General features: G+C 38.9%; 2 protein-coding genes across 4 annotated transcripts in view; both read right to left on the bottom strand.

The window, feature by feature from the left end:
* Window positions 1–25,950, bottom strand: part of NTN4 (netrin 4) — a 107,316-nt gene that overhangs the window by 46,434 nt on the left and 34,932 nt on the right. For all 3 annotated transcript variants that reach the window (XM_065886937.1, XM_065886936.1, XM_065886938.1), the window contains exon 3: window positions 21,354–21,632. In XM_065886937.1, coding sequence (XP_065743009.1) covers window positions 21,354–21,632 — 279 coding nt within the window. The remainder of the gene's footprint in view (window positions 1–21,353; window positions 21,633–25,950) is intronic.
* LOC136130660 (small ribosomal subunit protein RACK1-like) lies at window positions 18,262–20,929 on the bottom strand. Its single transcript, XM_065887213.1, is given in 4 exon segments — window positions 18,262–18,647; window positions 18,650–19,137; window positions 20,716–20,803; window positions 20,923–20,929. Coding segments are annotated over 4 exon segments (969 nt in total).

Raw genomic sequence — 25,950 nt, 5'->3', positions numbered from 1 at the left:
GGAGCTGTCATTTTGAGAATTACCAAAAATAGCTGTAAATCATTACCTAGACCATTTGAAACAAGAAATCCTTCCTCAGCAATACAACTGTTACAGTTCAAGCTTGAAAGAGCACCCACTATTTGATGCTCGTGAAAAATGTGCAAGTAAAACTAGGTCTTCACTGAAAAAAACAAAACAAAACAGAAAAAGGAAAATTTAGTAACAAGTTAAACATAGCTCTTATTTGGTACACAAACATAAGCTAGACAAAGAGCAGGAAAATGGGATTATGTATGTAAGGCTTAGTTGAAGAGTGGTGTCTGGCTTTATAATTGGAAAATGAGAAATCTATTTCAACAAAAAAATCTACAACTCCTAATTATCTAAGAGGTATACCTCTTAGATAATACCTTGGCATTTTGGATATTCTATGAATTTCATAAACTCCTTTGCTATGCTGAGAGTATATTTTTTCTGTTGATGTCAAAAGTTTTCCTACCTATATCTGAAACCAAGCAAGACCCTGTGGGACTCCTGGGCATGAAAGCCTTTCTGTGTCCCCTGTTTTTTGTTTGCAGGGAATAGTCTTCAGGCTCCATGACCTTCCCTGAGTTCCAAAGGGCAGGTCCAAACAGTTGCTAATCAAGGAATGGAGGTGGTGCAAAGATAAGGGAGGAGCAGCCAAGAAACAGTAGTGCAGCCTTGGGGCAGGGTCCTGCTTCTGCCTCAAGGGACACACATAACAATATCTTTAAGCTCTTTACAGAACTAAAATTCCCAACAAATGGAAGATGTTAGCATTCTTCATTCCAGAGAAGACCACCTGAGGCCAGATTAAAGGAGTGCAGGCCCTGCACACACCCTGACCCTTATCAACAATTCCGCCCTTGAACCATTGCTATAAAACTCCTCACCAAATCCTCCCAGGCTGGGACACACACTTTTGAGAGGCACGAGCCCGCTGTGTCCCCCTTTGCCTGGCAAAGCAATAAAGCTATTCTTTTCTACTTCACCCAAAACTCTGTCTCCAAGATTTGATTCAGCACTGGTGCACAGAGGCCAAGTTTTCAGCCTCATGTCTAATAGTATTTATTTGTTACTAATATTAACCTACTTGCAAGTCATTTTTAGCATATTTATCGTACAGGGAGGGAATCATACAAACTTTGAACCAGTAATTTAAGGAATTACTGGAACAGCTTGCTCATTAATACCTGTGCACTTTGACAAATATTATATATTAGAGGCAAATAGACATGGAAGAGAAAATACCACTCCTTCATATGTAAGGCTATAGAAGTAAGAATCTAGGTGGGTGCAAAATGAGGAAATGATTCTTTCAAATCCGTCATTGGAAGATACACATCTTGCTTAGAAAAGCTGCTTTCTTCTTTATTATTTTTATTTATTTATTTATTTATTTATTCCTGGCTGTGTTGGGTCTTTGTTGCTGCGCACAAGCTTTCTCTAGTTGTGGGAGCAGGGGCTACTCTTCGTTGAGGTGTGAAGACTTCTCATTGCGGTGGCTTCTCTTGTTGCGTAGCACAGGCTCTAGGCACGTGGTCTTCAGTAGTTGTGGCTCATGGGTTCTAGAGTGCAGGCTCAGTAGTTGTGGCACACAGGCTTAGTTGCTCCGCAGTATGTGGGATCTTCCTGGACCAGGACTCAAACCCGTGTCCCCTGCATTGGCAGGCAGATTCTTAACCACTGTGCCACCAGGGAAGCCTGAAAAGCTGCTTTTTAATTGTTCTCTTTGGGGCAGTAGGCCTTCTAGTAGTCAGCAAACACAGAGTTGAGGAAATTGGCCATGGCAGGAGGTTGTGAGAATCTGGTTGTTTGCCATGTCAAGCATATGGGTTGGACAATCACTTATCAAGATGTTGTAGAATATTTAAACATTAGATGGAAGATTGGCTTTGACAACTTGTAAGGTCCTTCTAGTCTTAAGGTTCTATGATTCTAAGCCCTGCTGTTCTGTATTGTGAATACTGCCTGGTTGTAGGCAACTACCCATAATCCTTTCTGAGCTACGAGATAAGACTTAAATGTCATATGGCTGGGTCCTGTTGGCATCTCTCCAATGCAGCATGTTTCCAAATGATGTGAAAGTCAAACAAGGGAGAGCTAGGAGAATATCTCTTCTTTTTTGCAGGTACTACCTGATGTGGCACAAATGAAAAATAAATGTTAATAGTCTCTGAAGATGGATTTGCATTTGTCAATAATGACTATACCTAAACTAAATTGTATTCTTTCTGATTTTTCTTCTACTGTTTTCCTCCTTCTGAGCTGCATTTTCCCCATTGCTTGTGACTAAAGTAATTGTAGACTGTCATTCTAGCACCTGCCTTCCAAATAAAGGTATATTTCATCATCTAGTGATGCTCACCACAGACATTCACCATAATGGAATTACCAAAGCGAATAATCAATCTGGTTAAAGCTTTGAAGGACTCAAATTAACTGAATTGTTTTGTGAATGTCTGATAAAATTTACTTCCCAACTGCTTTCCAAGAAAGAAAGGACCAACTATTGTTCATGTCCTACTAAACTTTATAATGAAAGCTAGTGGGAAAAAAAGATTTTACAGCTAAATATTCAGAAATTCCTGAATTTCATTAATTGACTAATTTCCCTGAGCTCTTGTGCCATTATTGTTTACATATACATGATTTTATTTTCATTCTTTGAATTCCAATGGGAAATGAATATTCTTTCATACCATCATTGGAACTTTAAAAAATGTTTGTGAAGAAAGGATACAAACAGTGCCTATTCTATGAACCTAAGAAAAATGCCCACTTAAAGGCAGCTGTGGCAATTCATGGACCTCCATTTAGCTCTGACAAATGATTTAGAAAGTGGAACAATGCTTTGTAGCACCTTAAGACAAAATGTAAAGGCAAAAAACTGATTTAATTTCTAAAGAGATAGTATGTCCCTTTTAGAGAAAAGGATTAACTTCTAAAAGAATGAACTTCTTATGCATGAAAAGAGATAAATTCTAATAACGGCCAGCCTGTTAGAACCTGCTTCTCTTAAGCAGGGCAAAAACAGGCACAACAATGCTACAGCATAAACCTTTGAATAGAAAGCATTGTGAGGAAAACACGTCTTTTCATTAACAAAATATTCCTCTACCCCTATTAAAGGTTTGCATGTTTTAATTTAACAGAAGAAGTGGGAGTTCTATGGTGAATATAAAACATAGTAATTCAGTTTGGTAAAAGGGGGCTTGAAACATACTGTCAGAATAGGATAAAATAGGCTGAAGCCCGAGTATTCCAAACCCTTGCCCAGTAATATATATAGCAAGAATGTAAGAAGTTGAAAAGCTCTACAGTCTATTCCTTGGTCTATACTTTAACACTAGAGAAAACGGGTCTTGTAAGAAAGCATGGGCAAAAAAATAGAGGTATAGAGCAGAAACAATTATGAGTAAAGAATGAAAATCAGCCATGAGAGGCTTCCCTGTCAGCCTGTTGCCTGAAATTCTTCCTATTGGGACTCATTCCTGTAGCTTCTGAATGGTGCTTTAGGTTCAAGAGCTCCCTACAAAAATGTACTTAAGCTCAGAAGGCGTAAATCCTTAAATTATTAGCAACAAACATATCAGCAGGGATTATAACCATCTGTTTTCAATCCTAAAACTGTACTCAGAGTTGCTTAAAGGAGGAAGAAGTTTCCTGGTGGAAGGAAAGGGAATGTCTAAAGGGGAGAGGGAAGGAGCCAAAGACAAACTGTGCCTACTTCACTATTTTGCCAAGAACCTTGCTCTGGCTGACAAACCTGGAAAAAAAAACAAAAACAAAAAACATGCATGGAGCCAATACAAATTTCATAGGAAAACTGCATGTAAGTACACTGTATGGTAATCGTGTTTATATACCTCTCTCCACTAAACTCTTGCAGGGAAGAAACTGTGGCTTAAATTTCTTTGAATCCCCAGTAACTGGCATATAATAGGTTTTCAATCAATATGTGTTAATTTTTTTTTTTTTATTCAGCCAATGTATATTCAAATGAGCATTGAGAACCTTAGTTATTGAGTTTAGTTCCATTTTTAAAACTTCCCAAGAAAGCAGGGTGCTAATTATTCATTTGAAGTGGGAGTAGGATACTTTTGTTTGTCACAGAGCAGGATTTCCGGCAGACTAGGATTGAAGGACATTCAGCTTTGTCCAGAGAGCTTCTGGTCAAGGAATATTGGTAAATATGATGTTACATAGAGTGGTCGTCTATAGTTGATCTGGGAGAACTACTGTAGGCCCAAGGAACATGGATTAGTCAGGGAGGGAAATGGGAACAGTAAAGATGAAGAAGAAGATGATGATAATGATGATAAATAATAACAATTAACAGTAGTAGTTAATATTGATTAACATTTACTATGTACCAGGCACTGTTCTAGGCATTGTATAAATATTCATTGGATTTACACAAGAATAAGGTAGGTATATTACTTCCATTTCATAAATGAGGAAACTGAAGCCCAAAAAGTTTAAGTAATTTGCCCAAGGTCACAAAGCCAGTAAGTGGTGGAGCTATTTGAATTCTAGCAGTCTGACTCCAGAGCCACCATCTTAACCCTTAAACTATACTATTTTGAAGACGCTGGGGAGTAGGATTTTTGAGGGATCTACTTTGGCCAGATCTCTTCAGTGTGTTACTTAAATAATATTGGTATGTTTCAAACCAGTTTGTCCTTGGAGAGCTCCTTGGGACAAAGGCTGGTTTGGACTCAAAGTCAGCCATTTCAAGGGTATTAAGTTCTTGAATGGATTATTTTTCCTATTCCTCTGGGAGGAACCTAGCAGTTTTCAAGATGGGTGAATATAGGAAGATTGGCCCCCATTTCCCATACCTGGCATGAATAAGTTCAGGGCATGTAGTGGTAGAGAATACTTTTAGATTTTCGTTGGTTCAGTGTAAAATCTGTCTGTACACTGAAAATTCTGATGCCTCCTAGGGGCATTTCTGGGCCACTGCAAGTATTAACAACTCTTTAACTTATCAGAAACTCCCCTGAATAAATTTGCAAATGGAGATAATAGGAATGTAAATGAATTCTAATTAAAGATTTGCTCTTTGTGAATAGCCTCCCTTTTGTTATGTGCTCTCCCTATTAGATATGATTTGGTAGGGATAGATAGTAATATTATGTAGTGTGATGGCTTTTAAACAGTTTTAATTTATAAAGAATGGCAAGTGAGAGCACTGTGCACAGCCTAATGATTCAGGTTAATTTTTAGATTCAGGTTGCTGGCTTATTTCCATTTTTTCATGTACAAAACTTTGTATGCCCCAAAGCTTTTATTTATATATCTAAATGGCAGTTTTTCTGTGCCATTGTGCATGCTATTTATCATATGAAATCAGGAGTTGAAGTAGTATTCAGAAGCGTGAATCCACACACACAAAATTTCCAAATGCTACTAAATCTGTGTACTCCAAATTGTGGACATTAATTTTAAGATTTCGTAAAGATGTGTTTCAGCAGACCTCTGTTTTGTAGTATTACAGCTAGAACTAAGAACTAAAATCAAGTTTTGTGGTTTATCTTTCAACATGCATCATGGCGCTTTCTGTGAAATTAGATGATTGGTCAAAACCAAAAACAAAACAAAGCCCAAACAAACTTTCCAAACCAACTTCCCTGCAGAAAGGAAGGCAGAAACTGCTCCAGGACAGAGAAAAGCATTTTGGGCTTTCCAAATAAATTTCAAAACACTTTTGAGTTAAAAAATATGGTTAATAACGTAACCTTATTTAAAAGCCACATGAAAGAAGGTTTTAAAATATTCCCATTGTTTTAAAATGTACTATTAGCTCAACAATGGTTTTAAAGTGAGCACTTTAGTTTAAATTTGGGGTTCTTCAGTAAATTTTAGGTAGGATTCTCTCTTACCCTTCAGAGTGATGATTTCCTAGAATAAAGAAAATCTCTCTCTCTTTGTGAGTCCAGGTATAGGGACTACTTTTATTCATAACAATGGGCTTAAAAGGTTCAAATGTAGCAAGTTTTGGAAACCACATTATCAACATTATCAGAATAATTTTCTTTGCATATTTCCCTAATTAACAAATAATGTTCTTTTCGTTTGGTAAAATTCAGATGAACTTTGAAATGCTGCCCCCCCACCCCGGCCCCCCACCCCAACCCCACGCCAAAAAAAAAGACTAAGTGTTCTGGCTAGCATACTTTTGTGGGTTATCTCTGCCTTTTTTTTTTTAACATCTTTATTGGAGTATAATTGCTTTACAGTGGTGTGTTAGTTTCTGCTTTATACCAAAGTGAATCAGTTATACATATACACATGTTCCCATATCTCTTCCCTCCTGTGTCTCCCTCCCTCCCACCCCTCTAGGCGGTCACAAAGCACCGAGCTGATCTCGCTGTGCTATGCGGCTGCTTCCCACTAGCTATCTATTTTACATTTGGTAGTGTATATATGTCCATGCCACTCTCTCACCTCGTCACAGCCTACCCCTGCCCCCCCATATCCTCAAGTCCATGCTCTAGTAGGTCTGTGTCTTTATTCCCATCTTACCCCTAGGTTCTTCATGATCTTTTTTTTTTTTTCTTAGATTTCATATATATGTGTTAGCATACGGTATTTGTTTTTCTCTTTCTGACTTACTTCACTCTCTATGACAGACTCTAGGTCCATCCACCTCACCACAAATAACTCAATTTCTTTTCTTTTTATGGCTGAGTAATATTCCATTGTGTATATGTGCCACATCTTCTTTATCCATTCATCTGTTGATGGACACTTAGGTTGCTTCCATGTCCTGGCTATTGTAAATAGAGCTGCAATGAACATTGTGGTACATGACTCTTTGAATTATGGTTTTCTCAGGGTATATGCCCAGTAGTGGGATTGCTGGGTCGTATGGTAGTTCTGTTTTTAGTTTTTTAAGGAGCCGTCATACTGTTCTCCATAGTGGCTGTATCAATTTACATTCCCACCAACAGTGCAAGAGGGTTCCCTTTTCTCCACACCCTCTCCAGCATTTATTATTTGTAGAATTTTTAATGATGGCCATTCTGACTGGTGTGAGGTGATAACTCATGGTAGTTTTGATTTGCATTTCTCTAATAATTAGTGATGCTGAGCATCTTTTCACATGCCTGTTGGCCACCTGTATGTCTTCTTTGGAGAATGTCTACTTAGGTCTTCTGCCCATCTCTGCATTTTATTATCATATCACTGAACCATTTTACAACTCTGTAAGTTGTAGAAAATGAATAATAATTCAAATAACTCTTGTCCATAGAAATGCAAATCAGTTGTGTCTGACAATGCAATTGATCATCGCCCTTCATATTGACTTATTTTGCACCTCCTTGTATATTTCTTCACTTACCAGTGTATGTGTGGTTCTTCGAATTTTCCTTTGAAGCAGTTATAAGGTCTTACTGGTACCTCATTAATTACTGGGTTAAGTAAAATGGTTGACACATGTTTATTTTATATCTGTGTGACAGTCATGGCTTTACTCTTTAAAAATGTATCCTTGGGACTTCTCTGGTGGTGCAGTGGTTAAGAATCCGCCTGCCAATGCAGGGGACATGGGTTCAAGTCCTGGTCTGGGAAGATCCCATGTGTTGCAGAGCGGCTGGGCCCGTGAGCCATGGCCGCTGAGCCTGCGCGTCCGGAGCCTGTGCTCCACAACAGGAGAGGCCACAACAGTGAGAGGCCCGTGTACCACAAAAAAAAAAAAAAAAAAAAGTGAAAATAGCATTAAACTAAAAATTGTGATGCTCAGGAAGCTTATGGAGATTACATTTAGATAAGATCATACTATTACCAATTTATGTGATGTTTTTTCTATCATTACTTCCTTACATAAAACTATTTCATATTTGCTTTTTGTTTCCAGTGGGTTTTAAAAATTATTTCTGACTACTGGGCTTTTAAAAATGATGTCTGTCCAACAGGTATATTTATTTGGATAAATCCTACAAATGAATAGTTAGGTTACACACATAATTTGGTTTCAGATTTGCATGTGTACAATGGCAATAAAGTAGGTACTCTGATTTTAAGACATTTATTTCAGTGTATCTAAGGAATTGCCTCATACTATCAAATTAGCTCCTTTTCTCCTCTATAACAGCTACAATTTCTTCAAGATACAGAACAAGAGAAAATTGACAAATATCATTAGAGTCTTGCTGCAGTTCTTTTTTATAGGCAGACTTTGACTTTCCTAAAATACTATATAAGAAACTATCTTAGTATACAGCTAAGGCATCTGAAATTTCTTTCAAGCCCGATTACTGCCTGCGTTACTGTGTTGAGTCACTGGGACAGTTGCTATCATACATAGCTGTGTGACCCATTCCATCTCTGCTCTTCGTTTGATCTCAGTTAAGTCTTGTTTTCATAAGTTCACTTTGCACTTGTCTTTTTATATTTAAACTTTTCCAAGGTCACAACACAAATCAGTGGCAAAACAGGGAACAGAACTCCCAAGAGAGTTCTAAAATATTAGAGGCTTCCATCTTAGAACAGTGATGTCATCAGGAAGATTTTTTTTTTTTCCTTCCCACAAACACCTAAAATAACTTCTTATGATAAAATCTCTGGAGGGAAAAAGGGATCATATCAATTTCAATTTTTTAGTATCTATTTAATTTGAATAATCTTAGAAAGAAATAGCAAAAGTAGAATTAACAATATATAACTTCTCCTACGCTGTTAAAACTATCAGACAAGAACTTAAGAAACTACGTGAAGGGAAAAACTAGAACTCATTTTGTAAGCAACTTATCTGTCAAGCAGCATTTGATGCAAGAAAGAAGGAAGGTCTCGTGGGGTTTTGTTCAATGTCTTTGAGGATTTAGATGGGTTTTTATAATTAGTTGGGGACCAGGTAAATTCTATTAGAAATGCTGTGGGGGATTATTAAGTACGTTTCACCACATTGACATTCGCTTGCTCAATGTATTCACATAGCTTTTGGTTATTTTAAAGGAAAATTCCTTGTCACGGACTATTTTGCATTCATATACAAAGTTTTTTCTTTCTTTTTCTTCTTTTTTTTTTTTTTAATTCATTCTAGTTCACATTTCCCACTGTTTTCCTTTTTTCTTGACAGTTCTGTTTAACTGTCACTCAGTATTCTATACAATGCAGAGGGTGTTACAAAAGTTGACTTAAGATAAATGAGCCCCTGATTATAGTACAAGAAGCCAGTTGCTAGGGCATGGTTTCTTCCATAGTCTTTTGTTGTTGAATTAATTCATTCAGGTGCTTCTTTTCATATTGGAAAATTGCTTGTTTCCAGGTGAATCTTGTAAAATATAGTCTTCATTATTGAGTATGCTTATATGAAAGATTAAGGTGGAAGTACTGATATTAAAAACTTATGCTTGTTTGGCAACTCTATCAGAAAGCAGTCATTACCACATCTGTGATCATTTGAATATGTCCAGAAACAACAACCACAGATACTGAAAGAATTGGTTTTCTTCAATACCCATCCATCCAAAGCTACTGCTTTGGATGGACAGTCGGCTTAATGACTGGGACTTGAAAAGAAATATATTCATTTTGTAAAGTTCCTTTATAACCAGCCATGGGTTGGTTGGTTTGTTTCTTAGCTTTTGATTTTTTCTTATTGAGATTATATTCACATAGCATAAAATTCATCATTTTAACAATTGTAAAGCATGCAATTCAGTGGTTTTTAGAATATCCAAAAAATTGTGCAATCATTGCCATCACCTAATTCCAGAGAATTTCCATCACCCCAAAAAGAAAACTTGTGCCCATTAAGCAGTCACTCCCCATTCCTCCCTGAGCTCCAACTCCTGGCAACCACTAACCCACTTTGTCTTTATGGATTTGCTTTTTCTGGACATTTCATAGAAAAGGAATAATACAATATGTGGCCTTTTGTGTCTGGCTTCTCTCACTTAGCATACTGTTTTCAAGGTTCATTTTCGTTGTAGCATGTATCAGTACTGCATTCCTTTTTATGGTTGGATAATACTCCATTATATGGATATACCACATTTTGTTTATTCATTCATCAGTTGATGGACACTGGGTTGTTTCCACTTTTTGGCTCCTATGAATAATGCTGGTGTGAACATTCATGTAAAAGGTTTTGTGTAGACATATGTTTTCAATTCACTTGGGCAGATACTGAGGAGTAGAATCGCTGGATCATATAATAACTCTATGTTAAACTTTTTGAGGACCTGCCGTACAGCAGCAGCACCATTTTACATTCCTGCCAGCAATGTATGAGGGTTCCAATTTCTCTACATCCTCATTAACACTTGTTATTATCTGTCTTTTTGGTTATAGTCATTCTAGTGGATGTGAAGCAGTATCTCATTGTGGTTTTGATTTGCATTTCCCTAATGCCTACGAATGTCAAGCATCTTTTCATGGGCTTATTGGACATTTGCATGTCTTCTTTGGAAAAATACCTATTTAAACCTTTGCCCATTTTTAAATTGGGTTCTTTTCTTAGCATTATGTGGATAAATGTGACATAAAGAGAATAAATTTTGGAATTAGATACATGGGGTTTCCAATCCCTGCTCTCAATAATCTTGGGTAAATTCCTTAATAACAAGACATAGTTTCCTACCTATAAAATAAGGATAATAGTACTGGCTCCATGTATTTGAGGATTAAAAGAGAAAATATATGTAGATGTGTGACACAATCAAGAACAGTCATTATGGGCTTCCCCATAATGACATAATGGCGCAGTGGTTGAGAGTCCGCCTGCCGATACAGGGGACACGGGTTCGTGCCCCGGTCCGGGAGGATCCCACATGTCATGGAGCGGCTGGGCCCGTGAGCCATGGCTGCTGAGCCTGCGCGTACGGAGCCTGTGCTCCGCAACGGGGGAGGCCACAACAGTGAGAGGCCCGCGTACCACAAAAAAAAAAAAAAAAAAAAAGAACAGTCATTATTATTGATATTTTTAACATTATTATCTGAAATGAATCTCTTATTTTTTCAATGCCATTGATTAATTCATTCATATATTGACTGGGGATTTTTCAAACCCACTATATGCTAGACATTGTGACTATCCCAGTATCTGCCATTAAAAAATCAGATAGTTTAGCAGATAGGGAAAGCTGGATATGTAAGCAAATAACAGAGTGAAGTAAATATTTTAATCGTGATAAGTACAGCGGACTCTTGGAGGTCTGAAGAATGATTGGGGCTTTGTGTCAAGGCCACTAATAACCTACTTGTTTGATAAAATAGACTGTCATTCTTTGCTTTGCCTGTTAGTGAAGTTAGGTGCCTAAGTGTAATTCTCTTTTTATTACATATGAGAATTGAAGTAAATTACAAATGAGAATTAGAAGATAAATATACTACAATTATGATCTTTAGCCTCTATTCAGCATATGGAAATACTACAATTCCATGTTTCCTTTAATTTTAATGCCTGCTAGGGGCTTATCTGAAACAATGAAACCATTGCCCTTCAGGAATTCTGAGAGCTGACTGAGCCAGCTAAGTTACATGCCTGGTACTGGTGCCCTTAGAGATGCAAAAATTGAAGGACAAAGACACTTGATCAGTGTTTACTTTTACAAATTTCATAATTGTTTGTATATATAACATTTAATAGTAGGAAAAAGTAATCATTTTCCATTTCCATATACAATATACGGTAGTTTTTGAAACCATAATTTTCTCTGCTTTTTCTATCTAAAGAGCTCGAGAGTTAAAAAAGTATCAGAATTCCATATGATTAAAAAAATCTTATTAAGAATTAACAAATACCATACTACTTCTGTATCCCCACACATGTACTATTTTATTCCATTAAATATTTACATTGCTAAGATGACTCTAGCTCCAATTATAGCATTAAGGTTTTGAATGCCAAGATTAAGAGACCTTGTCTTCCTCACTATTTGAAATGGCGGTGAGGTTCCTCCATCTTGTGGAATAATTATTATATATATCTATATACTTGTCTGTATGTGTGTGCGTGTGTGTATTTTAACCTTTAACTAAAATTCGCCTCATAAGAGGGAACAGGACTTAAATTACAACTTATCTTCTACTGAATGTAATTGTTTTAAGACAAATTGAAGTACATTTCCAGCTCTTACAAAATTGGCAAGACACAAATGAAATACCACAGAGATATGAGACCTGGGGTTGTGAACCAGAAGTCAGATATCTGTAACCTCAGCTTTTCTCTTTCCATGTAGCTTCACCCTCCACTCACTCCATTATCTTAGCAATTAAACAGGGAGACTAGGCTTTCCAGATCCAGAGATCTGACTCTAGGCCCCCAGCTATCCACAGGATGGACCCCCAAATGCTACTGGACTGAAAAGGAAATATTCATAAGAAAATTGGCAAAGTGAGATATGCCTTGAGTATCTGAGGAGTATTTTACAGTAGGAAAAGTGTCAAATTTAAGTTGTTGTTTCCCAATCTATAGAACTAGCAGCTTAAACCTGTTAAAGAAACTCATTTTGTATCCTTACTGTGCCCAAATTTTGACCTAAAAATACACGTGATTCACTTTCTGTAAAGTATGTTCATGAAAAGTTGAATGTACAAATATTATACTATTTGGAGAATCAACCTTACTTTCCTATTGGCTTATATTTTACTTTCAGAGATGTCAGCTCTCACACTAACATTTTAGCTTTCTGGTATTTTTATCCTTCAACCTCTCTGTGAAGTAGTCAAAAGCCTATAAACAAATACTTAAATGTTCTGGGGGAACCCTTGAAAGGAACCCCACAGGGAATTCCTTTCCTGAGTGCAAAAATTATTTTGTAATGCCTCTAGGTTTAAAGTCTTCTGGTTTCCTAATCATCAAATAAAAAGAGTAATCTCAGGCAACTTTTGCCATTAAAAGAGAGTGTGTCTTACTGTTTAGAGGGAAAATAAGGCTAGATTCATTTGCAATCTTATAGTCAAAACACTAACAATTTGCAGCCATGAACATGTTTTACTGACTTGCCCTGCTACTAGGAAACACGAGGTAGTAAATGAAGTATAAAGAACACTCTGTACACCTTCTATGTAGTTATTCACTGCCAAGGGACGACTGGCAAAGTTATACTATACTAACGTAGGGATATTGAAAGAAGAACTCTGAGACCTTGAAATGAATTGAGAATAGTCTCACACTAACTGCATCAAGCTGACAGTTTCTCTTTTGTTCATATTAGGAATACAACATTGCACGCCCCTTGGTGATAGGATTACCCATTCCTCCTGGTCTAATGTGACAAGTGAACTGCTTGGGATTGCTGCTGCCTTTCATTAGCAGTGAAAATGATTTATGGCTAGAGATGGGAGTAAAGAATGGTAGATCCCGAAATCCCTCTTCCTAATAAAACCAAATATACTGATCAAAGATGATTCATACCCCCCAAAAGATAGTCACTTCTGAATTATTTTCTTTGTAGATTTTCCAAACTTATTGTTTTTACTCTTTCTTTTTTCCCTTTGGGCCATTTCTGTAATGAATAGAAGAGAAGAGAGAATCAATGATAATTTCTGGTTCAACAGAAATTAGATGACTTGGATAGATTACCTATTCCTATAAAAATAGTCTTTTTAATGAGAGTTTTTTTCTTGGTACCATATTGGTGGTGGAGGTAGGGTATGGTAGTAAGAACTCTGAATGTGAGAAATTGCTCTCTATCACTGTGACTACAAGCAGGTAAATTAATCTCTCTGTACCTCAGTTCCCCTTATCTGCAGAATAGAAACAAAAATGCTTATCTTCTAGGATTGTAGTAAGGATCAAGTGAAATAATGCATGGGAAAGGGCTTTATAAAATATAAAACAAGGAAACTTTGGTTGTGGGACTAGTGTTTGCTCTCTTGTGTCCTCACTTCCCTCTTTGCTCAGTTTACTATTTATTTATTTTTTGGCTGGGCCACACAGACCCATGCCCTCGGCAGTGAAAGCTAACCACTGGACCACCAGGGAATTCCCTTTGCTCAGTGTAGATTCCATGATCCGTGATGATAATCAATCGCTTAAACCCTCCCCTACCACACTTGCCCTCCTGTGCTTTCTCCCCTCTTTTTTACTCTGTTCTTGGCATAATATCAAGTACAGATTAAGTTTTTAGCAGCACAACAACAAAAAGAGAATGGGTGGTGAATTTAACCTGAGCTCTACTTTTTATTAACTTTTGGGAAATCAGTTAGCATTCCCAAGCCTCAGGCCTCAGTTCCTCATCTATGAAAGAAAGTGATGATGATACTTCATGCAGTTGTTGTGAAGATTAAATTCAATAACATTTGTAACATGACAGCACGAGACCTGGCACACTATAAGCATTTAAAAAGTTGTAACTATTATCAGCAGTATTTATAATCCATGATAATTATTTTTTCTCTGCTGAGAAGACCTGACACTAATTTATAGATGTTCATTTCCAAATATACATGCATGTTTGCTCTATGAAAATATTTTAAAATTCTGATTTAATATTCTCATTTAATAACTTTACTGATTATTTTTAAACCCTCTGCTCTTTTCCTTAATACCTTGAAGAGCCAAGAGCTTTCTAATTATTATTGTCCATTTGGCTTATTCACAGTACAATAAAGAATTTTTAAAAAGAAAACTATGGTCTTAAATCTGTCCTGAATTTATAAAACATGACATATAAGATGTGCAAATATAAATACATGAATAAATGTATTCAGATTCAGATGAGGAAAATTTTTGTAATGAAACTATGTGAATGATTCTGAAACTTGCCTTACACAGCTAGGTAGGCTAAGTAATATTTTCCTCAAAACCCACATTATGGTTCCATAGGTTTTAATGTTTTCTTTTAGATTTAGAACACATTAGTCAAAATGTTGACACTCTTTTATAAATGAGTTTCTGGTTACAAAAGAAAAATCCACTTTAACCTTAGTGTAACTCAAGGCATTTAAACAATTCTCCACGGCATTCTATGGCCTCTTGTTATCCAATGAACGATATTTTAGTAAAACAATGAGACGTTCCATGTTCCTTTTTATTACCATCCATCATCCAACAGCTGTACAATCACCAGCTGCTGGGAAAAAGAGAACCACATCAGTTCTCCCCAGCTGCAAGGAGAAAAAGCTTAAGATCTTCTCTTCACATAATTTCTGGGATCCCAGCAGGCTGGAATCAAAGTACAGTTTTCCTTGACACAAAAACTCTAGCCTTGTAAACATGTCAAAAAGCACATACACTATGATTTATTCCTGTCGCTACTGGGGAGAAAGTGTCTGTGAGAAATGTGGTAGAAAAGGCTGAGATAATATAAGATAACAACAGCAATGTAGATAGAGGCTACCATACGCCAGGCACTGGCTATCATATTTTTAAGCCTCACAATAACTATATAAGGTAGACATTGTTCTCATTTTCTTAGGGAACTGAGGTTCAGTGAGACATTAATTTAGTAAATGCTGTGGGGAGTCAAATCCAGATCTATTTGACTCCAATGCTAGGGTCTTAAACACTGTGCTGTTCTGCCTTCCAGTGACATGAACAGATAAGGAAAAACTGAACTGGTGAAGGCTAAATGGAATGGATTGGGAAGAAGGGGAAACATGGAAAAGGTGGTACTACTTTAAAAGACACAGGAGGAGTGTTTAAAGGTAAATGAGGCTGCGAACTGGTACCCCACTTCATGCCTTTTCCTACCCCCCTCTTCCAAAGAGGGAAAATGGCCCTAAAATCTTATATAGCTTAAGAAACAGACTAAGTATCATTTCCATTAACTTCCCTAGTTCTCTGTCATCAGCCATCAAAAATTCTAGCCCGTAAAACCAGATTTCATTAACTAATTACTCATCCTCACAACATTGGCTGCAGGGGATTTGGCATCGCCTATAAAGCAGCAGCTCTCAAACTTTAGCAAGCACTGGAATCACCTGAGGGCTTGTTAAACACAGATTCCTGAGCCCCATTTTTAGAATTTCTGATTCAGTAGGACTGGATATATATTTGCAATTATAACAAGTTCTCAGGTAATCCTGCTGCTGCTGGTGCAGAGACCACACGTTGAGAATGACTGATATAAAGAAAAACTGTGCTAAAGAAAGTCAGATTTATACACACATACCTATGACAAGCTGACTAGTAAAAGAATGCTCTCTTAAGAGGCTACTTTCTGTTCTGCAGGCACAGTTTATGAATCTGGTTATTTACAGCTGCATATGTATAATGAATGGTGTCCACAGATACACAAATATGGGAGGACAATTGACCTTATGACCATGCTCTTAATAAAGCAAAAGACTATGCTTTTAATGTGCAATTTGCTCAGCTAAGCAATCATAGGGATAAGAATATCACATTCAAACCAGGCAACTATGTCCCAATTTAATACCAGCTCTTTATAATCCAGAAAAAATATATACACGAAAATAAAATGCACCTAAGCTTAGGGATGGGAAAAATCTGAAACCAGAACCATTCACATTTCCAGTCATAAGCCTCTGCTGGTCCAATTGTTTATGGCTTTTTTTTTTTTTTTTTTTTTAAAGAGAGTCGAGACAGCAGGAATTCTTCTGGAACCAGATCCCTGCAAGCCATCATGGCCTTGGCCACTTACCTGTTTCTAACCCCTTACCTGGCCCTAGCTCCACGTGTGACTTGGTCTTGCCTGGTTTTGGTACATACTGTAGTTACAGCACTGGGGGCTACCAGCATTGTTGCAGAAGTTGAAATCAGTACGTAAGCTGGGGAGTAGGATGTCACAAGATGAGTATTATTTTAAGAAGATATGGCTTCCAATTTCAAAGGAGCCTGAGATGAGTAAGGAAATGAGGTTTCCATCCCATAGGGTCTTCTAGGATGGAGACTTCCCATTCTAATATCCTTTTGAAATGGAAAAAACCACTTACTATTCAATCCCCTTTTCTTGGTTATCCAGATCCTCTTTTTAGGTTGATAGTTATCTATTTGGGTGGCGGGGGGCAGGGTCTACAGTAACTTTAGTGTAGCAGAGAAACCAAGCTGCAATAAGTCTACATGATTAGAGCAGATGAAGGTTACCTTTCCAAAGGGTAAAGCCTAAGCCTAGCTGGCAGCACACAAAGATTAACACCAAAGCCCAGGGAATTCTCTTGTCTGGTACAACACTGCATTGGCCTATTCATGATATGAAATGAGTGACTGCACAACCACGTTGAATGAAAGTATGAGGTCCAACTGGCCAGAGGCAACATCCCGACAGGAGATAATCACTGAAGAGGTTGCTGAAATAAAGTGCAGTTACCTACTCTCCACTACTTCTTGCTGAGAGAGGTGAGGGTATGGGATGAGCAGTAAATGATGTTCTTCATTCTTCAAGTAAGTAAATCCTGATAGGATGGGGTTGACGGTCAATCAAGTAGTAGAACAGGATGAAAATCTAGGCTAGTTCTAGATCTTTCTAAGGAAAAGAACAGCAGTGATAAGGGAAAAGAGACGAACATTAAAAATGCCTGCAAGTATTAAAAAGGAGAGCCTTCTTTCTTTTCACTTATATAAGACAGGAGACGGCATCTTTTCTTTTTCTTGTGGCAGTGGCAGCAGACTTGCTGGTTTTCACAGAATACGATTTCTGTAATATGGTCTGTTGACAAGGCTCCTCAACCACTGGAGAACAAACAGGCTGACCATTAATGTCAGAGCTAGGTCTTCTCACGAGGCCTTGGACAGGGGCTATTTCACATGCTGGATCCACAGAGGAACTGTGGCTGCAGGGCGCTTCAGTTAAAGCTTCTGAAATATTACAATGGAGTGATTGGCAGGTTTGGGGGGGCTCTGACTTCCTTGCACATGTAAATTCTTACAGAAAAGCTGGAAATATAAGGATGGGGGAGATTTCGTTTAGAGCCACAAAGTTCCAGACACCAGCCATGGATGTTTCTGCCCCATTTCACTACATGTTCTTTTCTGAGAAACACATTGCTGAGTGTTAAGCACTGTGGTTGAAAAAAATGATTCACCCTCCCTCATCCTCCGTGTGAATCTCACAACTGCAGAGGCTGAAGACAGGAAGGTTGTCTCTGTTCCCTCTCATCAGGGAACTCACTTGGTGACCTGGTGGATGTCATGAGCAAGGTAGCCCAGTTGTCTGTGTCCCCTGCCACAGAGATGTGGCTGACCTTTGTCATGCAGATGGAGAATTCCTTGGTCAGCCACTCCGCCTGTTCAGGCATTAGCCCTGTGAAATAAAACATGCCAATTTGGTTAGCGATGTGCTGCCCATTGCGGGAGAAGCCCTCTTTCTTGAGGCTGGAGACAAGCTGAATCCGAATCTAATGACACAGTCGGCCATGCCTTTCACTTCTTGCAACCGTTGTTTTTGCAAATCCAGGCTGGTCACAATGGTTAAGGCAGTCAGGGCTCCATTGAGAATACATGGGATGGATCGAGATCTTCAAATGTGACTCCACCCTTTTGGCTTCATCAGCATCTTTGTAGGACCACAGTGAAGGCTCCCACATACTCACCATGTAAGCCCATGTTCTTGGCATAGGATCGGCAGAGACAAACACTAATGCCCTCTTGAATGAAGTGGTGCACAGCCCAGACATCCGTTTTACCATCACCACTGTCCAAGCCTTGGTAGGCTGACAGATGATTGTAGAGAACAGTTGTATTTTAAGACTTTTGCCATCAGCAGACCAGGTCAGAGAGGTGTACTGGGTGGCTCTGCTTTGCTGCTGGTACTGATAACTTCTTGCTTCAGTTCATTTACAATGACCTTGCCCTCCAAGTCCCAGAGCTGGGTGTTGGGGCCCATGGTGGCACAGAGCCAGCAGTGGTTGAGGCTGAAGCACAGGGAATTGATGATGTCCCCACCATCTGGCATATAAAGGTGCTTGCTTTTACTGAGGTGCCACAGCATGACCTGGCCACCCTTGCCTTCAGAAGCACAGAGGGATCCATCTGGAGAGACAGTCACAGTGTTCAGGTGGCCCGGGGGGCTGATATGGTTGGATTTCAGTTTGCAGTATTCCAGGTTCCATACGTTGACCAGCTTGTCCCAGGCACAGGAGATGATGATGGAATTGCTGCTATTGGGTGAGAAGCAAATGCAAGATACCCACTCCCAGTGGCTCTCACCCTGGACAGTCTCTTTGCATATACCCAGAGTATATAATAAAAACTTCCAGAATTTTCTCTTCAGCCTAAGAAAGTGTTGCTAACTCTTTGAAAGTTTACATTCAGAGGATTTACTTTAAAAAAAGAAACCACTGCTTTTTTTTTTTTTTTTTGGCCATGTGGCATGCAGGATCTTATTTCCCCAACCAGGGATCGAAACCATGCCCCCTGCAGTGGAAGCGTGGAGTCTTAACCACTGGACTACCAGGGAAGTCTCAAAACTATTGCTTTTAAATGCATACTCATGAATGCTTTATAAGGCTCTTGAGAACTCTGGTAATTTAGTTTGGTTGACCAGAGCCATTCAGGTTGTCTCATAGGTCATGAGACAAATCAGATATGGCCTATCCTGGGCCATGTTTTGGGGGCCTCTAAGCTTGTATCTGTCCTTTTGCTCAGGACTCTACCCTGAAATAATCCTATAAGGCTTGGATTACAAAGATAGTTGAGGAAACAAAAGGCCAGTGTCATGGTCCGTTTGGGCTGCTAGAACAAAGTTCCATAGACTGGGCGGATGATAAATAACAGAAATGTATTTCTCACAGTTTTGGAGGCTAGAAGTCTGAGATCAGGGTGTCAGCATGGTCAGGTACTGGTAAAAGCATTCTTCCAGGTTGTAGACTGCAGACTTCTCACTGTGTCCTCACATGGCAGAAACAGAGTTAGCTAGCTGTCTGGCCTCTTCTTTTAAGAGCACTGATCCCATTCATGAGGGCTCCCCTCTCATGACCTAATTACTTCCCAAAGGCTCCACCTCCATATACCATCGCATTGGGATTAGGGTCTCAACATACAAATTTGGGGGTGGGGACAAAAACATTCAGAACATTGCAGCCAGCCGGCTCTCCTTCGCTAATGCACTTAAATATAATAGCAGAAATTTATTAGCATCTTACCTCATGCAAATTTTCCTGTTTCAGTCTAGTTGGTTGACATGTATCTAGAATATCTAGGTTATTTTCTATTTGAATAATACCTGAACCCAATTAACTTAGGTATAACAAATTATTCCATCCTTTATTTGAAACAATATTGGTTCAAAAGTCCATTAATGAGTAGAAACTAGTAGATGTTTGTTGAATGAGTATTGCACTCCCTTCAACTTGGAAGCCCCAGCTTCACTTCTAGAAGTAACAGCATTGTTTCTATTTTTGTAACTTCCTGGCTACTGTCCTAGTCATTTCAGTTACCCCAATGCTATTCTGCACCCCAGCAACTCAGCCCAGCTAACACAGACTGTCCTGCTGGCTAACTGGTTCATGGTCCCTCACGGCTGTACCTATATCAGGGCTGGGAGAAAGAAGACAAATGTGTAAGTCTACTCTTTAGGTAATGAAGTAAGGATATTCTGAGGCCTTTTAAGTTTTATTTATTTATTTTTGGTTTGGTTTGATTAGAAGTATCAGAGCAAAACATAAAAAGAAAGAATTAGAGTGCTCTCCTACTTGCCTAATCCTCATTCACAGCTCTGGATGCATCCCAACAAGGTACTTGCTGTCTGAGCCACTCTGTATCTTTTTTGGAAGAAGATGAGGTGAAGACAATGACAGTAATTTTCATCATCTCCCTGTTCCTATGTTGCTATCATTCAACCAAACACCTACTGAACACCTTCTTCTGGCTCAGGTAATACACTCGGTCCTGAGGATATGAAGATCACACAGTCCCTGTCCTCAGGAAGTTCGTGATCTCCTGGGAGATGCAAACAAGTAAAAGTTCAGAGGAAAGCGCAATGAGAAGTGTGAGCCTAGAGGAGAGAGCATTTAAGTCTGCCTTGGGGTGAGAGGCTACTCTTTACAGAGGAAAATTACTGTTCATTCTACTGGCTGGCCAGCAAAAGATACTGGGCATTAAATTGAAGTTCTTATTTTTTACACTCTAAAAATCTCCTTAACAATGGCACCCATTTACTGTCAAAGCTGGTTTCTATGTGATAATGCCACAAATATGATTATGCCAACCTCTCCTACTGCTCGCCTTACAATTTATATCTGGAAGTCATGGTACTAAAAACTGGCATGGATGTTATCCAAGGAATCTGGTTATCATACTTGACTATTTATAATTCTAAAATGGAAGATTAAAAAACAAGTTAATAGGCACTTTATAGGATGGGCATGGAGTCAGAGGAGTGAATCAGCAGAGGAAGAAAGAAGAAGAACCATGTAAGCACAGACGCACTCTAAGGGAACTTAGACTACCAAATGATTTTTTTTCGTAAGTGAGGACTTGTTTTACATACCACGTGGAATGCTCCAGGGGCCTTGACAGGTCTGAAGCCATCAACAGGTATACACTGATCAGCGTGGCCATTACAGAAGCAGCTGCCCTTGACAATGAAATCATAGATTGCATAGTGCGTAAAATGTTGAGGCTTTGCATTCAGGTTGTTTCTCTGACAGGGACAAGACTGTCGTTTTAGCAGCTGCACACGGAGGTTGGTGATCTTTAGCTGCTCCTGCACTTTGGCACTGTAAGGGTTCTCCACATCATACGGTGGTGACAAAGCTCTGAAAATAACCTGTAAAGAAAAAGAAAATGCTGTGCATATACAGGACTGTGTGCAAACCCTGAACTATTTGCCCCGTGTAGTCCTGGTTTGATTTATACCTTTTATTATCTGCAAGTGATAAGATAACAAGAGGTTTTCAGACCTTGATCACCCCTGGGGAAGAGCTGCCCTGTTATTCTAAGGAACAGATGTGCTGCCTGTTGGGATGCAGAAGAAGTATAAATTGAGTAATCAGCAGAAATCTGACTCTTGGGATGAAGGTAGCCATACAAAGATCTCGGGGGAAGAGCATTCTGGGCAGAAGGAACAGCCAGTTTGAAGGCCTTGAAGTGGAATCAAGCTTGGCTTATCCAAGGAAGAACAAGACCAGTGTGACTAGAGTTCAGGGGACAAGGGGGCAGTGGAGAGGAGGACAGAGGCCACGTATGACAGATCATGAATAGAGAGCCCTTTACAGGCCGTGGTGGAGTTATCCTAACTGTAGTGGGAAGCCACTGGAAGGTAATAGGCAGAGAAGTGATCTGATTTGCATTTTTAAAAAAGGTAACTCTCTCTTGTTTCTGCGAGGAGAATGGATTATAAAGGGTAAAGGATAGAAGCAGGAAGACCAGTTAGGAAGTGACTGCAAAATAAAGATCCAGGCACTTATATTTCTAAATGAGGTATGACCCTTTCAAAGACTCATCATTTATTAATTGGGACCACTTTCGCTGTGGGTATTTTTGATTCTCCTTTTCTGGATCTGCCTTGCAACTTGTGGCATATATTTGGAATATTTTTACTGGAAGTAAATATACAACCCTTTGAGGGTGGATTTGATTTCTAAAATGAGTCAGAAGTCACTTGAATCCAAGGCAGTGAGTAATGTACCTGATCAAGTTAGTTAACAGCACTTTTGGTTAAATGCAAGGTGTAACTAAGTAATGAGACTTTTTATTGTGCAGGTTATAGACAGACTCCACAGGCAACTTAAGGCTTTAGTTCTGAGGAGGAAACCAGAGGGAGGAAGGCTCAGAAGGGACAGACTTTGGACATGTCTGTGAGTCTATACATTATACAGGGGCAATAAAGTGGGCCTTGGGGTGGGGTGGTGCAAATTCTCTAGTGGACCTGTTACTTTGGAGGAGTAGAGGTTAGTGGAAAGGGAAATCACTGCCCATGGAAACCAATGAATATAAATATAATGTAACATGAAGCATTATTATAAGGAGGGCAACACTGTTACACCTCATTATGCAGTTAAAAAAAACACCTCAATCAATCTTGTTGATTTATATAGTAAGAAATACAAAGCTCCTCTGAAAAATTCTTAAGCATCTCTTGACTTTTTAAAAATATGTCAAAAAAACCCTATTTACAAAAAAACAGAAATATTTTGATAACCACATAACGGTCGTCCCTTGGTATCCGTGGGGAATCGGTTCCAGGCCCCCCTGGATACCAAATTTTGCGAATGCTCAAGTCCCTTAGTTGGCCCTCCATATCTGCAGATGTGGAGCCTGTGGATACAGAGGGCTGACTGTAGTATGAAAGTAAAGTAATTATTAAAAAGTAAGCTTTGGATAAACTTCCATTTAGAGAGAATGTACCTAAAAGTAACTTTCCAGAAAAAATTTTTTTTTCTTTAAGGAATACTTTGGATAGAAAAATTTCATTTTATAAATTGCTTTTGCACAGAAAGTATGAAAAGGCAAGAATCTACTCTGTACAGAACTGTCCTCAATGAAATATAACTTAAGGGAAGGTGATAATCAGCACTAGGCCTCCTATAGCCAATTCTCCATCCAGCAGCCAGAGTGATTCTCTATTAACAGAAATTGGACCATGTCCTTGCTTAGATCTACATGCACCTAAAGACCTCCCATGTCTCTCAGAATAAAATACAAAGTCCTTATAATGGCCCTGCTTTATTTTTTTTTCTTAGTGCTATTACCACCTGCACATTTTAGTTGTAGTTGCTTAATGTTTTACTGTCTTCCCCGTCTAGAATGTAAACTTGTTTTTTTTTTTTTTGGCCACGTGGCATGCAGAATTTTAGTTTCCAGACCACGGATAGAACCGGTGCCCCCTGCAATGGAAGCACAGTTTTAACCACTGCACCACCAGGGAAGTCCCTAGAATGTAAACTTCTTGAGCGGAGTCACTGGTGTATCCCAGAACAGTGCCTGGCACAGAATAGGTATTCAATAAATTTTTGGTAAATGAATTGATTAACTATAACATTGTTCTTGGCACTCAAATAATAGGTGAGAATTTCAGATAACTTCCTTTTACAGGGTCCTAAACAGATTGACATACTGAATTCATGTCATAGCACCAGAAGGGGACAGGTAAGAAGTTGTATTAAAGCAATAGTTACCAATAATGAATTATTAACCAGTATCTGCATATGTAGCTAATTTTGAACTTGCAAACCTAAAAGTATCTTAAACCATATTCTGCACCATTTATTCACATGGAAAGTGGTAGAAAGCAACATAGTATGGAATAAAATTTTCCAATAAACAATATGTCACCTATTTGAAAGTCAATATAGAATTAATGTCTTTTTCTTTTAACAACAGCCTAAATCAGAACATGATTTCATATTTTGAATCATTAAAAAATTTTTTTAAAAAGCATTGAATCCATTGTGAGCTTTACATGGGGTTTATTTTCCATATGACTCCCAAACACTGGCATTATGTTAGACATTTGTGAAGAACTCTTGCTCTAAATAAGATCAGTGATGTGGCTGCCTCCCAATTTATCAACCACAGTGGTGCAAGGACATGCAAAAAGGTACCCAGTGCTAACTAAATAAGTATTCCACTGAAAAGTCTATTGCATACTACACTGTCACCCACCCATCCTTTTCCTGAACATTGGTGGCAACTGTTTGCTGTCTCTGCTCCTGGCACATATTTACCCTTGACATTTACCCTAGTTCCCTCTGTCTCCCTCCCCGTGAGAATTGTTCAGCACATGCAGGACTACAGGAAGATCTGTCAAGGTCTGTAGGAACTTAGAAGCTCTTTTGCTTCCTGGACCCAGACTGTGGAAGCTGAATGGCGGCTCTGTGCTTGGTGTGCATGACACCACAGTTGGCACGCTGATATCAGCAGGGAACGGACATCGTGACCCCTGAGGCTGCGTGCTGGAAAGGAGACAGCGGAGTGCCACAGACACAAAAGTGGATGGGAATTTAAACCATGAAATCTTTTTTCCAGAAAGGAGACGCCTTAATCTGATACCCTGGGAAATGGATCTACCCTGTGTCAGGAAACAAAGAGTGTGCCAATCCAGATGCTTCAAACTTCTGGCAGGTCGCCTTTTGGGTCCCACCCAGTTTTTCTTCAAATATCCCCAGAAGAAGCCTGTATGGCATTACTTAAATGAAGGAAGAAAAAGTGTAGAAGCCCTCCATATAATATCAGCCTCTTCTGTTTTTGTCCCCATCAGGAACTGGATGTACCTATGGGCCCATCACTGTTCCTCTGCCTGTGATTGCTTCTGAGGATGCACTCCTAACAAGACATAGTTAAAAAGCCAGGGCTTCCCTGGTGGCGCAGTGGTTGAGAGTCCGCCTGCCGATGCAGGGGATGCGGGTTCTTGCCCCGGTCCGGGAAGATCCCACATGCCGCGGAGCGGCTGGGCCCGTGAGTCATGGCCGCTGAGCCTGCGCGTCCGGAGCCTGTGCTCCGCAACGGGAAAGGCCACAACAGAGAGAGGCCCACGTACGGCAAAAAAAAAAAAAAAAAAAAGCCAGAGGGGGATTAGGATCAAGCCCACTTTGATGCTTCCAGCTTGTTAGTGCCATTGGCCAGGATTTCATGATCTTATTTTTTTAACTAAGAAATTTGATTATGTTTTAGTGATTAATACTATGCTCATTACAGAAAAATCTGTCACTCAAAATGTAGAAGACATTAAAAAACTACAATTCAGTCCATCCTAAAGGCAACCAGGGATACCAGCTTGATAATATTTTTCCATCTAAACTTCTATATGTATAAATACAGAATATAATGTAAACAACTTTGTTTCAACTTAGCAATACTTTGTGAATATTCTTCCAAATCGTTAAAAATAACTCTACATACATCAGTAGTTCTCAAAGTGTGGCCCCCAGACTAATATCATCAGTATCAACCTGGAAACTTGTTAGATATGTAAATTCTTGGGCCATACACCAGACTGACAAATCAAAAATTCTGGAGGTGGGGCCCAGAAATCTGTGCTTCAACAAGCCTTCCAAGTGATTCTGATGCACAATAAATTTTGAGAAACACTGCTACATAATTTAAAACCTGGTTAGAATTCCGTTGTGTGGATATGACATAGTTTA

This window comes from Phocoena phocoena, chromosome 11 (genome assembly GCF_963924675.1).
Source record: "Phocoena phocoena chromosome 11, mPhoPho1.1, whole genome shotgun sequence".
NCBI classification, from domain to species: Eukaryota; Metazoa; Chordata; class Mammalia; order Artiodactyla; family Phocoenidae; genus Phocoena; species Phocoena phocoena.
The sequence above is the reverse complement of the archived record's forward strand: the minus strand, read 5'-3'. Positions and strand labels throughout refer to the sequence as shown.